Source organism: Lepidochelys kempii, chromosome 17 (assembly GCF_965140285.1).
Source record: "Lepidochelys kempii isolate rLepKem1 chromosome 17, rLepKem1.hap1, whole genome shotgun sequence".
Taxonomy (NCBI): Eukaryota; Metazoa; Chordata; order Testudines; family Cheloniidae; genus Lepidochelys; species Lepidochelys kempii.
In genome coordinates, this window is record NC_136396.1 from 7,131,175 (window position 1) to 7,145,688 (window position 14,514).

General features: G+C 42.4%; 1 protein-coding gene across 1 annotated transcript in view; it reads left to right on the forward strand.

Annotated features, from left to right (window-relative positions):
* The first annotated feature begins 1,119 nt into the window (after positions 1–1,119).
* DHRS11 (dehydrogenase/reductase 11) overlaps positions 1,120–14,514 on the forward strand; it is a 66,530-nt gene continuing 53,135 nt past the window's right edge. Inside the window, exon 1 of the mRNA XM_073315525.2 lies at positions 1,120–1,341. Within this exon, the coding sequence (XP_073171626.1) occupies positions 1,210–1,341 (132 nt within the window). The 5' untranslated portion in view covers positions 1,120–1,209. The remainder of the gene's footprint in view (positions 1,342–14,514) is intronic.

The window sequence follows — 14,514 nt, forward strand, 5'->3', positions numbered from 1 at the left end:
GAGTTGCACAGGGTCACGCAGCTAGTCTGAGGCAGAGCTGAGACCGCAGCCCAGCTGTCCTGACTCTGTCCTGTGTCTTAACCATAAAACCATCCTTCTTCTATTACGGTAGCCCTGGAAACCCCCTCCAAGATTGGGGACTTACTGTTATTGTTGCTGTACCTATATATGAGAGGGTCCCTGCTCTGAGGAGGTTACAGTCTAGAATAGGCAAGGTGAGAGAAAAGAAGTATTTATTATCCCAGGTGAAGGCTGGGATTATCAAATGAACCAGTAGTCTAACTCCCTTCGGCTCCTTGTCGTGACGAGCTCAGGCTCACACAGGCAGGTCCTTAGCAAAGCTAGGACCAGAACCATGAGTTCGGGACTCGCAATGGGGGGGGGGGGGCGAGCCCACCCCTTCCCCTCTTCTGTTTAACCTACCTGCAGTAGAACCTCAGAGTTACGAACGCCTCGGGAATGGAGTTTGTTCGTCGCTCTGAACAAAAAGGGGTTCTTTCAAAAGTTTACAACTGAACATCGACTTAATACAGCTTCGAGACTTTACTACGCCGAAGCAAAATGCTGCTTTCCCTTTGTTTTTTTAGTAGTTTACATTTAACACAGTACTGTGCTGTATTTGCTTTTTTTTTTTTGTCTCTGCCGCTGCCTGATTGCGGCCTTCCGGTTCTAAATGAGGCCTCTGGTTGACTGCTCAGTGCATAACTCTGAGGTTTTACTGTGTCTTATTACTGATTATACTTTATTATCTGCACCCTGGTAGCATGGAAGTGCATGGACCAGGACCCCACTGCGCTGTGTTTGGCATTGTACAAATGCCACAAAAAGACAGTCTCTGCCTCCAAAGAGTTTAAGGGCTTTGTCTCATCTGCTTTGCATTCCCTCATTTTTATAAAAAGAACAGGAGGGCTTGTGGCCCCTTAGAGACTAACCAATTTATTGGAGCATGAGCTTTCCTGAGCTGCAGCTCGCTTCATTGGACGCACCCCGGGGAGCTGCAGGGCTGAGGGCGAAGAAACCCAGGGCAGGGCAGGGCAGGCTCCGGGCTGCTGAATATTGAATAGGGCGAGGGAGAGGCTGGGCTTGGAGAAGGGGCGGGAGGAGAGGGGCGGGGACGGATTCATCCTCCGCGGGCAGGAGGCTGGCTGGTCTCCCGTGCCGGCCCGGGGGACGGCGGCTCGGCCGGGTGCGGGGAGCGAGTCCGGGGCCATGGAGCGCTGGAAGGGCAGAGTAGCGCTGGTGACCGGCGCCTCGGTGGGCATCGGGGCGGCGGTGGCCCGGGCTCTGGTGCAGCGGGGCATGAAGGTGGTGGGCTGCGCCCGGAGCGTGGACAAGATAGAGGTAGGGAGGGGATGGGGAATGGGGGGGGGGGAGAGAAGGGGGCTAGGAAGAGAAGGAGCAATGGGGAAGGCGTCTCTGGGGGATCCCCCCCCAACCCCTGAATTTTGGGACCCGGGAGGGGGGACACACTCATCCCCTTCCCCACTGGGGCGCAGCCTCTCCTCCCGCCCCTTAGCGCTCCCGGTGCGGGCTGCGGACAATGCCGGATTCCCACCCCCCACCCCCGCACGTGGGGGAGCCGAGGTGCCTGGGGAGGGGGCAGCTCGGAGCCGGGGGTCTAGGGGCAGGTTGACGGGTCCCTCTCAGCAGCTGTGAAGGGGGGGGGGGGGAAACCTTCCAAGGGGCGGCCCGGAGCGGGAATGGGGGATGAAAGAGATCTGGGGACTCCGTGCAAGCAGTCCCTGTCCCCATTATTCTTCCAGTGCATTTTGGGGGCAGGGAAGCGGTTGGGAAGTTGGGGGGAGGCCCTCAGTTAAACTCTTATTCCCCCATCTGAAATTGACGAGAGCTCTTCCCTTCCCACCTCTCAAGTCACCGGTTAAAGTTGCAGATCCCCTGTGTTTGTTTATAGTCGCCCCCCCAGCCTTACACTCTCTATTGAGCTCTCAGGTTAAAATTCAAGGCCAAGATTTTTCCAAAGTGACTGGTAATTGTGGTTAGCTCCATTATGCTGGGGGGGGGGAGAGTGGGGGTTTGTCTCATTTGAGGTGCCTTGAAAGGGACCTGGTTTCCAGAAGGTGGGTTCTTAGCACTTTTTGAGCTTCAGATCCTTTGAAGGGATCTCAGGCTGAGCACTCAAAACCACTAGCCGTTTTTGAAAATCATGGCCCATATTATTTTGAAAGGATCTCCTGTGTGTATTAGAAATAACCTATTTAGCTTAAATTTTAAAACTCAACTGAGTTCTCCTAATTTTTGCTGTTTGTTTACTTTCCACACTTTTCACCTTGGAAAATAGTCCTGTCAATTTCACTTCTGTTTATGAGCCCAGTTTACTCTCTGGTTCTAGCACAATGCTGCAGTGTAGGGGTTGCAGACATTTCAGGGAAACCATGACAAAAACTGTTGCCATTGAAATTAAATTGTAAAAATTCCTGGAAATATTTCTATTGGTGTTAGGATTTCTAAAGATGAGTTTTTACAAAACCTAAATTTAGGGGAAAAATTGACCTGTGTCCCTCTAGTTAAATAATACTAATAAAACACTTTGACCTCAGTAGATGAAAAGATGTATAGAAGTGCGAAGTATTACATTATGCAGCTGACTGTATTTAAAATGAAGCAGAAAGGAGGGTTGGATAGTAAAGGGTGTGTTGGTTAAGGAGGACTACAGGGAAAAAAGGTCAGATAGTGTTATGAGGGTAGGGTGACCAGACAACAAATGTGAAAAATCAGGACAGCGGGTGGTGCGGTAATAGGAGCCTATATAAGAAAAAGACCCCAAAATCAGGACTGTTCCTATAAAATCGGGACATCTGGTCACCCTACATGAGGGAGATTGTGCAGGGTAGTTGGGTAAGGCGGCATTTTGCTTTACAAGGGCTTACCTCCATTGCAGAATTGTATGGTGTTTGAAAATGATTGTGAACAAATAAGTTAGCCGACATGATTCTGACCACATCTAAGTGGACAATTTGTATTCAGAATCATCATCAGGTCAGCTAAGTGTGATTCATGATCAGTCAGCTGATATGAAGCTAAACACCATTTGTCCTGGTCTAGACAGACCACTCAGATATGGTCAGCAGCATCATGTCAGCTAATTCAACTGTTAAAAGTTATGTTCCGGCACAATACAATTTTGCAGTGTAGAAAATCCGTAAGGGATAATAGAGGGATAGTGGTGAGATTACAGAGGGAGTTTGGTGCATAACGGTGAACATATCTTATAACAAGATAACCTTAACAACTAATGACAGGTTTCAGAGTAACAGCTGTAGCTCACGAAAGCTCATGCTCAAATAAATTGGTTAGTCTCTAAGGTGTCACAAGTACTCCTTTTCTTAACAACTAAGTGACCTCATGACTATATTTCTGTAAAAACCTCATGTGCTCATCCTCCTCTTTCCCTCATCTGCTATGGCTTTCACTTGTTGTGTTATGGCTACCAATATAACCTAAACTCTTTGGGGCAGAAACTGCACCGTGCTCTGTTAGAAAAGTTTCTGGTACATTTTGACTGTTACCCACATTAAGATAATAAATACCATAGTATAAATACTTTGAGTGTAAATTTCATAAAAAGGTAGCTGGAGAGGTGAAGAATGGTTTAGTATTCTGCATAACTGTTCATGCCAGTTTGAAACCTAGTGTTTATGAATGTGTATTATTTCCAGAAAGGGCTGTGAGTGAAGTTCACTAAAGATACTCAAGTCACCTGTGATTGTAAGGGTGAAATACATTCACGTATACACTTTTTTTGGGTAAGACTACACGTTGTCTCATATCTGGTGGTTGCTGTTGTAATGGTCAAAGGCACATTTAATTGACTCACCTAGCAATAAATGTAAAATATATTCTCTCCTTTGCCAGCTTGATTACACTTTGTACAATAATTCAGTTTTATTACAAATCTTTTAGGCCCCCAACTCATCAAAACAGTTAAACACATGTTTAACTTTAAGTTCAATCTTGAATTCACTGGGTCCTACGTACATGCTTAAATGCTCTGACGAACTGGGGCTTCAGTGCGTAAGTTGGAAAGTCATTTTTGGAGTCGAGGTACACCACTAGCCAACTATAATTATATTCCTCTCAGAAATCACTGGGTAGCAGTTACTTATTATATTTTTATTAGGTTACATCTAAAACACACACTGTGTGTGCTATTTTGATTGTTAAATTTGTTGCCTCGCAGTTTAGGTTTAAATCCTTTGAGGGGAAGTAGCTTGTTAATCTAGTTGGGAAAATTTAGGTTTCGCTAGAGAGTGAGGCATGCTTTTTTTCCCTTTTTATTATGGAAAGATTCCCAAAAGCTTGATTTATCCTTTGTCCAGACAGATCTTTCTGTGCAATGTTGGCTCTACAGAGCTAGTTAAAAGCTAAGCAGTAGCATGGTTTATGTAAATATTGACGACACCTAATGATCTCCAGCAATGTATTTGGAAATTTGAGGTACTAAAAATGCTGGCTTTATTGTTATGCCCCTACAGAGAGAGGGAAAAATTACTTCCCAACAAGCCTGAATTTGGAGGCTAGAGCTTGGGGGATGAGGTGGCAAGACTCTGAAGACAGAAAATACATGTAAATAGAATATGGTGAAGCTTTGGGAGAGTGGCTGTAATAGAGAAGAATACCTGAGACATCTAGGGAACATGGGAAGGAGGATGTAAATATCGTGGCCAATAAGGCTTTGGGAAGACTTCTCTCTCAGAAGGATTTGATATCCCAGCTGCTTGTTTATTTTATTCAGGTCAGTTTCTTGGCTTTATTATCAATAGGGCTGCTGCAGATACATGTTTAATAGTCTCTGTTTGCCTTGTATAGTCTAGCCATGCAAATTAATTTCAACTTTTTCTTTCATCAGCTCTTCCCCTGAGATTTCTGCCCTGTTTCTAATCAGATTTTTCACAAAGCTCTTTGTTCAAAGAGAAGAATTGGAGGTTGTACCGTTAAGTTTTAAACATAACCAAAATCCACCTTTATTTACCACCTACTGCCTGTATTTAAGATATCATTTTATTGTTTTTTAGCTTCTGTGTTGTAGGAAAGTATTATTTTAAAATTGTCTGAAAAACAGAATTGGTTTATGTTCTGAGCTGACTGGGGGCCATGCAGCATTTTAAGGCACTTGTATTTTATGTGTGGTTTAATACATTTTATCTAGGCCATGTAAATCCATCTGAACATTGGAGAAATGCTGATCTTGCCATAATTGAGGTTAAAATAGCTTTTCATTTTAAACACAGTTTTGTCCCTACAGCAAACTTCTCCAGAACTAAACCAAATTAGCTGAAATGTTATAGATGTGATTTTTTTTTGTAATGCCAGTGTAAGAAATTTTTTGGGCAAGCCTAAGGTATATTAGTTATTTGGGACCATGTTGATATATATATTTTTGGGGACACCAAAACTCCAAAATGGTTTGGCCTAAAACCTCCAAATCGGTTTTAATCTGTTGGGGTTGGCAAGGACTGGTACCATGGAGTAGTTTTGTGGATGGAATTGTGCAGTTATTTGAAGCAGTTTTTGCATAGCTTAACAACTCCGTGGAGTTTATAAACTCTGGATGGCCACCACATGGGGAGAGGCAGAGGGAAACCACATAGGGTAGAGAGGAGTGGGCTGGTATTCAGGGGAGCAGAACAGAGAGAGCCGCATGGTTGCGAGATGAGAGTTACACCTAACCAGTCAGGAAGCAAAAACAATGTCATGTGACCCATCTAGCCAATCAAAATTAATGAATATATTTTGAGTTTAAAATATTAGATAACCACAATTACCTTCTTCTAAGCAAGCTATGATAGTAGTGTTTGCCAGATAACTCTGAACAATGAATGAATCTGAAAAATGTATAAGTTGGTTGTGGATGATTTGCAAATAGAGAATGGTCATAAGGGCAGATTCTCAGCTGTACAGATCAACATCACTCCAGTGAAAGCAAGGAGCTAAGCTGATTTACCAACTAGAATCAGGCCTTCAATTCATTAAATATATTGTTCCCTATGAGTTATTCATTTTGCTTTAGTTTAAAACCAAAGCCAAGTACTCCAGTCTTGACTCCACAGGTAAACCCTGCAAAGAAGGGGAATTTATGTCTGTAGTCACAGGCTACAAACTTCTTAAAATCTTCATCAGGTCCTACTTCATTTAAAAGTCCTCCATCAGATATCTCCATCTTACAAAAGGTAAAAAGGTAAAATCCTGACTCCACTTAAGTCAATGGAAGTTTTGCCACTGACTTCCGTGGACAAAGATTTTACCCAGAGTCTGAGCCAAAGCCTATTGAAGTCAGTGGAAAGATTCTTATCTACTTCAGAAAGCTTGGGCTCAGTCCCTGTGAGCACAGGGCAGAATTAAGGAATTTGGAGTGGCCTCAAATCAGTATTGCCAGCCCCAAGCATTCAAAACTCACAAGTCAGACTCCAAAATACAAAACATTTTTTGGGGACTGATCTTTATTTGTCCTCTGGTTTTTCAGCCATTGCTGTGTTTGTGGGTAACATTTTCAAACTTTTCTCCGCAACCATGAGAGCTAGTAGCTTACTTCAAAAAAAGCGGAGTCTCGTGTAATCACGTGACTCCAAGGGCTGGGGCTTTAAGAAGAACACCTCATATTTTGAGTCTCCATAAATGTGTGACAGTAGCAACACTGCATTTCCATACATTCTAATATTTTGAGGGTCAGGAGGTGCTGTGTTTTATTTTTAAAGATATAATCTTAAAGGTCACCCATACAGGACAAAACAAACAAAACATCTTTATGAAATGTAACCAAGGCGTGAAAGGTGTTTTTTTGGTTTATTTATTTTTTTTTTGTGTGTGTGTACACTAGAAATTCAGGTTTTGTCTAACCGGATACTTCATGAAAACTACGAGGATGATGAGATCATAACAGATGGAGAGCTGAGCAATTTGTCATGGGGGAAACTGGTTTATTGTCAGATTATTTAAAACTCTATTGTCTTTTGGCTATTTAACATTTCCTTTTCCTTTGTAATATCTTGTAAATGATGCCATTGTATGAGTTTTCCTTTAAAAAAGAAGCCATTTCCAGTATTGCCTTGGTCACAAGTCCTTCTAAACTAGCTCTATAATAGCTTTCATTATGGGGTGATTGGTTAGCATCAGATCCTCCTAAAAACTTGCTGTTTGCTATAGAGGCATAGCAGAATTTGCCAATAAGATTGTGATCTGTGGAGGGTCAGGTTAGTCCATTATGATAATGAAGCGCTCTAATCTGAAGTTGGATAACATTATACATATGCAAGAGTAATGTTTTGTCATAATCTGTCAACGATTGTTTACCCAAATTTTTTATAAAGTCAGAACTCCTGGGTTCTGTTCCCATCTTTGTTTCTGTGCCTCAATTTATTGATCTGTAAAAGGGAGATGCTCTTGCTTACTTAACTCACCAAGTGTTTTAGGAGGCGTAATTATTTAGGGCTTGATCCAAAAGCCCATTGAAATCAGTGGGAGTTTTACCATTTATTTTATAAGGCTTTGGATCAGGCCCTTAATATTTGTAAAGCAGTTTGTGGTTTTTAGGTGAAAGGAGTTATACAGATGAAAATTATTATTGACATTTCATGGGAGGCTTTGGTAAAGTGGCCTTTTATCTTGCTATTTCCTTTTCATTTAATCTTCATTATCATATCTTTAGACTGGCATTAAATCTGCACAGTTCCTAATACACCTTTGCTTTTTTAGGTATCCATAAGCACTGGCATATGGTAATGCATACATCTGAACTTTTTTGAAAAATTGCAGATAATATCCTGCAAGTGGGTTGCGTGGTTTACTTGGAGCTAGAGTTTTTATATATTTAGTTAATCGAGTTGGACTGGTCTTTGTGAAACTGTACTCCTCACTCCACCCAGCTACATTATCCATCCATTCACAAAGGAGTTCTGCCCTGCTTGTATGAAACACAAACATGAATGAATGTTCACTCTGAAACTTGAATCACAGATGATCACCTTTCACAACATTTACTATCCGGTGGAGCAACATAAGCACCATTGTAACATGTATACAGACTTTCATTTAAAGTGGTGTTTTACTGAATATTGGACTTCTGCTGGGCCTCTCTGGTACAGTAGTACTGGTTAGTTTACTGAGTTGTGTAACTGATGTTGGTAATTGCACAAAACTTTTAAAGGAGAGACTTTCCAAAGCATCTGAAAGATTTAGGGCAGGAAAGTCAATGAGGCTTGTGCTCTCTAAATCTCATAAGTGCTTTTGAAAATCTCAGCTTAATGGTCTTTGTTACTCAAACTTTTCTGGCAAAAGTACATTGTGTATAATGTGGACCTCAGAAATGCTATCTTTTAAAATCTTTGCTTTTTATTAAAACCAGCACAAAATGCACATTTTATACTTGTAATTTATTTGTATATAGATTGTGTTGCAGAGTACCCAAATGTCCCAGATAAGATCAAGTTCCATATTCTAATTCTGTTTAGATTCTTATGTCACTGTAGAATCTGAGCATCTTCCAGTTGTGCATGAAGTAATGCACTAACATCTGTCTTGTGTGGGCCATTCTTTCTCTCAGCCTGTCCCCAGGGTGGAATTGGATGTGCAGTGTAGTGATTTGTTTTGCTAGGGTTTTGGTTGATTGGTTGGTGGTCATAGTTAAGTGTCCACACGGCTCTGTTTTTGCGTTAGAGGAGACAAGGTTAAAGAAGTACAGCTTGCACTTGGAACAGAGGGTGGGAGGTTTCTGGTGGTCCTTAGCTCCCAGGGAAGGTCATTCCGCCGTCTCAGACTGGCCCCCAAGAAAGCTGTTTCCTGCACTGACAAGCTTTAACCTTATGTTTGTAGAAAGTTCCATTTTGGAGTGGAGTTGTTAACCATAGTCCTCATCTTGGAGATGTAGGTGATCTTTTAGATATCCTGGGTGTAGGCCCTTCAGCACCTTGAGGATAAAGGCCTTGAACTTGACTATGGGAAACTAGTGTAAAGAGTGGAGGTCAGGTTTGTGTGCTAGGCATTATACAAACACATAGGAAGACATGAAGCCTGCCCCAAAGAACTTAGAATCTAATTTGAAAGTTGCAAAATGCACAACACAATTCCCATTGAAGTCGATGGAAAGTCTCCGGTCAACTTCAGTGGGAACTGGATTGGGTCCCAAGTGAGTGAAACCAGGGGTACTGGAACATTATTTATAGTGGGGGTGCTGAGAGCCATTGACCTAAACTGTAAACCCTCTAAATGATGGAAACCACTTGAAGCCAGAGGGTGCAGCAGCACCCCCAGCACCTGTAGTTCCAGCGCCTATGAGTGTAACAAATATTAGCTGGGAAGTGGGGAGAGAGGACAAAGACAAGGTTAAAAAGAACATGTGGTTACATAGATTCATTTAGAACTTGGTGATTTCAAATAAGTCAAACCGCTATCCCTGACTGCGGCTCCTCTGAGCCATCACTCTAAGGCTGGTTTCTTGAAGGCATCACAGGGGCAGTGGGTCTTGAGTAGGGAGAGGGATAGCTCAGTGGTTTGAGCATTGGCCTGCTAAACCCGGGGTTGTGAGTTCAATCCTTGAGGGGGCCATTTAGGGATCTGAGGCAAAAATTGGGGATTGGTCCTGCTTTGAGCAGGGGGTTGGATTAGATGACCTCCTGAGGTCCCTTCCAACCCTGATATTCTGTGATTCTATGATATGATATGAAAGATGAGTGGACCTATGGATTAGTTCAGGGAGAGCATTTCATGTGTAAAGGGCAGTGTGGAAGGAAGCCTGGTCATGTTTGGGAGAGAAGCAGGCAAATGGAGAGCTCACGGCTGGCATCAGTGGGAGCGATGGGAGCAATGCAGTGAGAGACAGGAGCAGATGAGCCAGGAAGGGAATTAAAGGGGAAGAGAAGCAACCTGTGTTTGATGCAGTGGGAAATGGGAAGGCAGTGGAGGGGTCAAAAGGAGCCACGGTGACATGGACTATTTGAATGGATTGGAGAGAGGCAGTGTGGGTGCTGAAGAAGCAATAATGAGGGAGGAGGCAAGAGTAGGCAAGACGGTTGGTACAGTATGTATCTCACTGATTAAAATCTAATACATTGATAGATAAACCATTGTAACTCTTGTATATAGAAAATAAATTCAAGCCATCTTTAACTGGGGGAGCATAAATGGTACGGTTTAAAAACAAAACCAGATAATCATATTCATAATCTCTAATCCTTCTAAGGTAAACTGGCTGGAACCACCATGTGTAGATGTTTTATAACCTACTGCAAATTGGTGACTGAGAGAATATGTAATCTTGTGGGGGAATTTATCTAGGGCAATAAATACTATGTCAAGATTTCTTAATCTCTCGGAAAATCAGATAAGAGGAAGAGGCAAGATTACAAAGGAGTTGCCGATTTGTGGTTTGGGGTTTTAAGTGGTGGTGGGAGTGGTACGCTCTTTACTTGACTTTGAATAAAAGTAAAATGTTAGAGCTGGTCAAAAATGTTGTGAAAAATGAAAAATTTTGGATCAGCTCTATGAAACAGAGCATGGGCCATTATTATTTAGTTAGACCATCATTTGGTTTCAGTGAGTACAGTACTTACTGTGTGGTTTGATTTGGATCGATAGTTATTTTATCTGTGTGGCACAATAAAGAGCTAGCTTAGTCATTTGGATTTATCCTATATAATAATGTCCCGTAGTGATGGTCTAAAATAAAATATTCTACAAGCCCAATCCAGCAACTGTGACTCACGTAAAAGTTCATTACTCAATTTAAGTCAGTTTCTCACCAGCGAAAGTCTTTAAATCTTAATCAGTGCACTACGCTTGTGAGTAAGGGTTACTTGTGTCAGTTGTACAATTGTGGTGGTCTTCTATAATTAAAGTTTGGAGGAATAAGATAACCCTGCTTTTTCTGTGCAAGTCTGCTAAATTAATTTGTCTAAAGACTTGTTTTTAAGTGGGAATCCTTGAGGCATTTAAGCAGTAATACAGTTCTTGGTGGGTACGGAAACCCAATATTTCCAACGTTTAAGTACAGGTGTATTCAATGTTCTTGAAGGGTACAGGCACTGCTGGTCAACCTTGATTCCGCATTACTAAAGTTTTTGGGCAATGCATGTATTAAAGTCAAGCATGTACTTAAGGGCTTTGCTGGATTGGCCCCAGAGCATTTAGTACTTTGCATTAAGTGACTCACTTGTGTGGTTTCTCTTATCCTCTGTGTGGGAGAAGAATTGTGTGTACAAGCAGTGTTTCATTCTGGGTGTTGGACTCTGTGATCTGCAAGGCTTTTTCCATCTTGAATTTCTGACTTCCGTTTCATAAAACCATTCTGTAGTCTGAAACCTGCGTGTGTGAATATAGCATTTTTCGCTGGGTGTTGAGAAGGGCACCCTGACAAATTTGTGAGTGTTGTAACTGAGAAGACTTGGTAACACAGCTGAATATTTAAAAAACTCAGATGTTTCTAAAGTAACAAGAAAATTCAAGCAATATTTGAGATCTGTTCATGTCACTGAGAATAAAATATCCCATCTCCTGGCTGTACTGGCTGATACAACATTCTCTGCTCCTCTTACTTAAAAATGTAATGCATCAGTTACATTTTGCAACACTCTCCACCTGAGATAAAATTTGAGTATTTATTGGTAAGCATAGGGTCTATATGGCTTGGAGGCATAATAAAGGCAGCTGAACATCCTGTCACTTGTAACAGTGTGCTTTTTTTTATTAGAATGCAGGAACATATTAAATGTTTTCCTCTGTAAGAAGAGGCTTAGAGTAGAGAGAGAGAGAGAGAGAGAGAGAGAGAGAGAACAAAGCTGCTCCTATGGGATATGAAAATGAATTCCATGTGTAAGAATGAAACCAGATAGCAAGTCACTCTGCTGCTACTCCTTTCTATCAGCCAGCAGAACATTACTCTGTGTAATTTTCAGGGAACATATTTGTGCTAATTTAACCAGTACAATTATAAGAAGGCTTTCAACGTTAAATCATGTATTATTAACACAGTGCAGTAGGTGGTAGAATGCTGCACAATAAGACAAGTGGGCTAAGCATAGAGTCCCTCTGCCTAGAGAATTTACAGTCAAAATTCTATGTCATCCTGTTCTTTCAGGTCCATTCAGACTGGATTGTATACCCTTAGCTGGTGGATTTTTTCTTTTCCCTACTGACCTTAGTCGTCAATGTATGGGTTGTATATTTATGTGATAAAAGTGCTCAGCTGGGCTGGAAGAAATCCACTCTCCTCAACCCCTTGGCTGTGGAACTATACCTAAAACTACTATTTTAAAACTCTGGGGCTGGATTAACCCCCCTCTCTTGTCCTTATGCACATCCCAACCAATCCAAATAGACAAGAAAAACAAAGGGTAAGAGAGAATACAGGCACAGAGAGGCGAGGTGACTTGTCCATGAACAGTGTCAGGAGTAGAATCCAGGCCCCCTGTGTCGCGGTCCAGTGCCCTATCCACTGGACCATGCTGCCTCGTGTACAGCTCTCTAGTTTTCTATTTAACCAGATGGGTTTGGAGTACAGAGGTCGATTTTTCGTTTCCTTTTGTCTAAATGTAATAGACTTCAGAGGCGTATTCACCTCACCCGTGATAATTCTGTCCATGTTTTATTTATGTGTATTCTTCCTTTTAACGGTGAGATGCTAGTTGCTAAAGAGGACGTTGTGGTTCATGTCGCAGCATTAAGCGTGGGACACAACATTACAAGACTGAGACAGGGTTAAAGTATTTCCTTGGCTCCCTGCCACTCCACCACAAGAGGGGAACATCAGAGACGCGTGTTGTCTCGTCGTCTGTGTGCTGCACACACAACACAATCCAGACACAGCAGGGGGAGGCAGGCGCGTTACGCTGACGCCCTGGGGACACAGCTGCAGCAAAAGTATAGCAGACGGAGCACAGCTCTGACTGTAGCAAAAGGATGAGTTCAGTGGGACTTGATGCAACTGTGCTAACCACTGCTCAGGGGGCTACCTCGTATTTCATTACATTTAGCGGCTGCTTAGGGAGATTGAAAACTGTTTCTAAACTAGCTGCTGGTATGCACAGGGCTAAACTGTATTCACATCTGCTTTGCCAGGGTCAGGATGAGTTGTGAAATGCTTTTTAAACACCTTTCTTTCTAGTTTATATAGGGATCATCCTCCCATCCTAGCTGTATTCATTTGGGGCCAGATCCTCAGCTGGTGTAAATTGACTTTGCCCATGGAACTGTCAGTTTAGACAGGCTGAGGATCTGGTCCCATTTCAGAAAAGTTGATAGGTCATTAGGTTGTTGGTTTCCCTATAGGAGAAAAAGTTTCAAGGTGAATTTTTTGGTGGTTTTATCCTTCTCATTGCTCCTTACTTCCTCTGCCACTCTTTCCTTTTCGCTAAGATTTGCAAATACATGTTCTTTATTTGCCAGCACTGATCATGGTTGCAATGTACCTTGGAGATAGGTGGCAAGGTGGAGTGAGCCTTAACTATGTTCTAATACCGGTATGCATTATGAAATTGTGCTCACGGCTGCCAAGGAATCTAACTGTAGATAATTTGACAGGTACCCAAAGGTACTTTTGCTCTTTTCGTCTGTAGATCTCAAAATGCTGTAGAAAGATGGGTATCGTTCTCCCCATTTTACAGACGAGAAAACCAAGGCACAGATTGATAAAGTAACTGGCTTAAAGTCACATATCAGGTCAATGGCAGGGCAGAGGGTAGCACTATCTCCCAGCCCATGACTCTTTCCACTGGACCATACTACCTCTTTCTATGATTTGTGTTTCTCTTGGTGAATAATTTTTCCATCTTAAATTCTCCTTTAAGTCCTGCGTTGAGGCAACTTTCTAGCTGAGGAGGCCTAGATGTGGCTTCCTCTGGAAACAGGCAGTGTAACCCCCGGAAACATTTGAGCAGTGTGAGGTGCTTCCTTTCTTCTCCTCTTGGTTTTAACACACATCCTTGAACAGTCAGAGATCCATACATGTCTTCCCTTTGACGATTTGCATTAAGATCGCCCGTGGCAGCTGTCACTTATTTCATTAACCTATAGGCTTTTTAAAAATGTTGTGAATTCATTGCTTGTGAACGTTCCTGGATTGACAGCCCAGGAAACTGAGGTCTTCTATGTACAGAACATGCACCGCTTACCCACACAGCCCCACCTGTGTTCCTTACCCTGCCTCAGGTCGTTCAGCCTAAGGATGAGAGGGAGCTCAGCTGTCTCTTTCAATCTTAGCCTCTCTGCTAAAAAAAATAACAAAATGGGAGCTTTTTTCCTTTTCTCTCTCCACACATCTGGCCATTAGGAATTGGACTACTTACATTGGAAGCTATTTGAGGCAGGGACCATCTTTTTGTTTTGTGTTTGTACAGCGCCCAGCACCATGGGGTCCCAGTCCACAGCTGGGGCTCCTACGTGCTACTACAATAAAAAATGGATGAATGAGTTAGTATCTTATTATTATTTATTATCACACAGGCCACCCAATGTCCACCAAATTCAATAACTTTCAGCCACTACTAATCTAGGTTGGATTAGGATCAG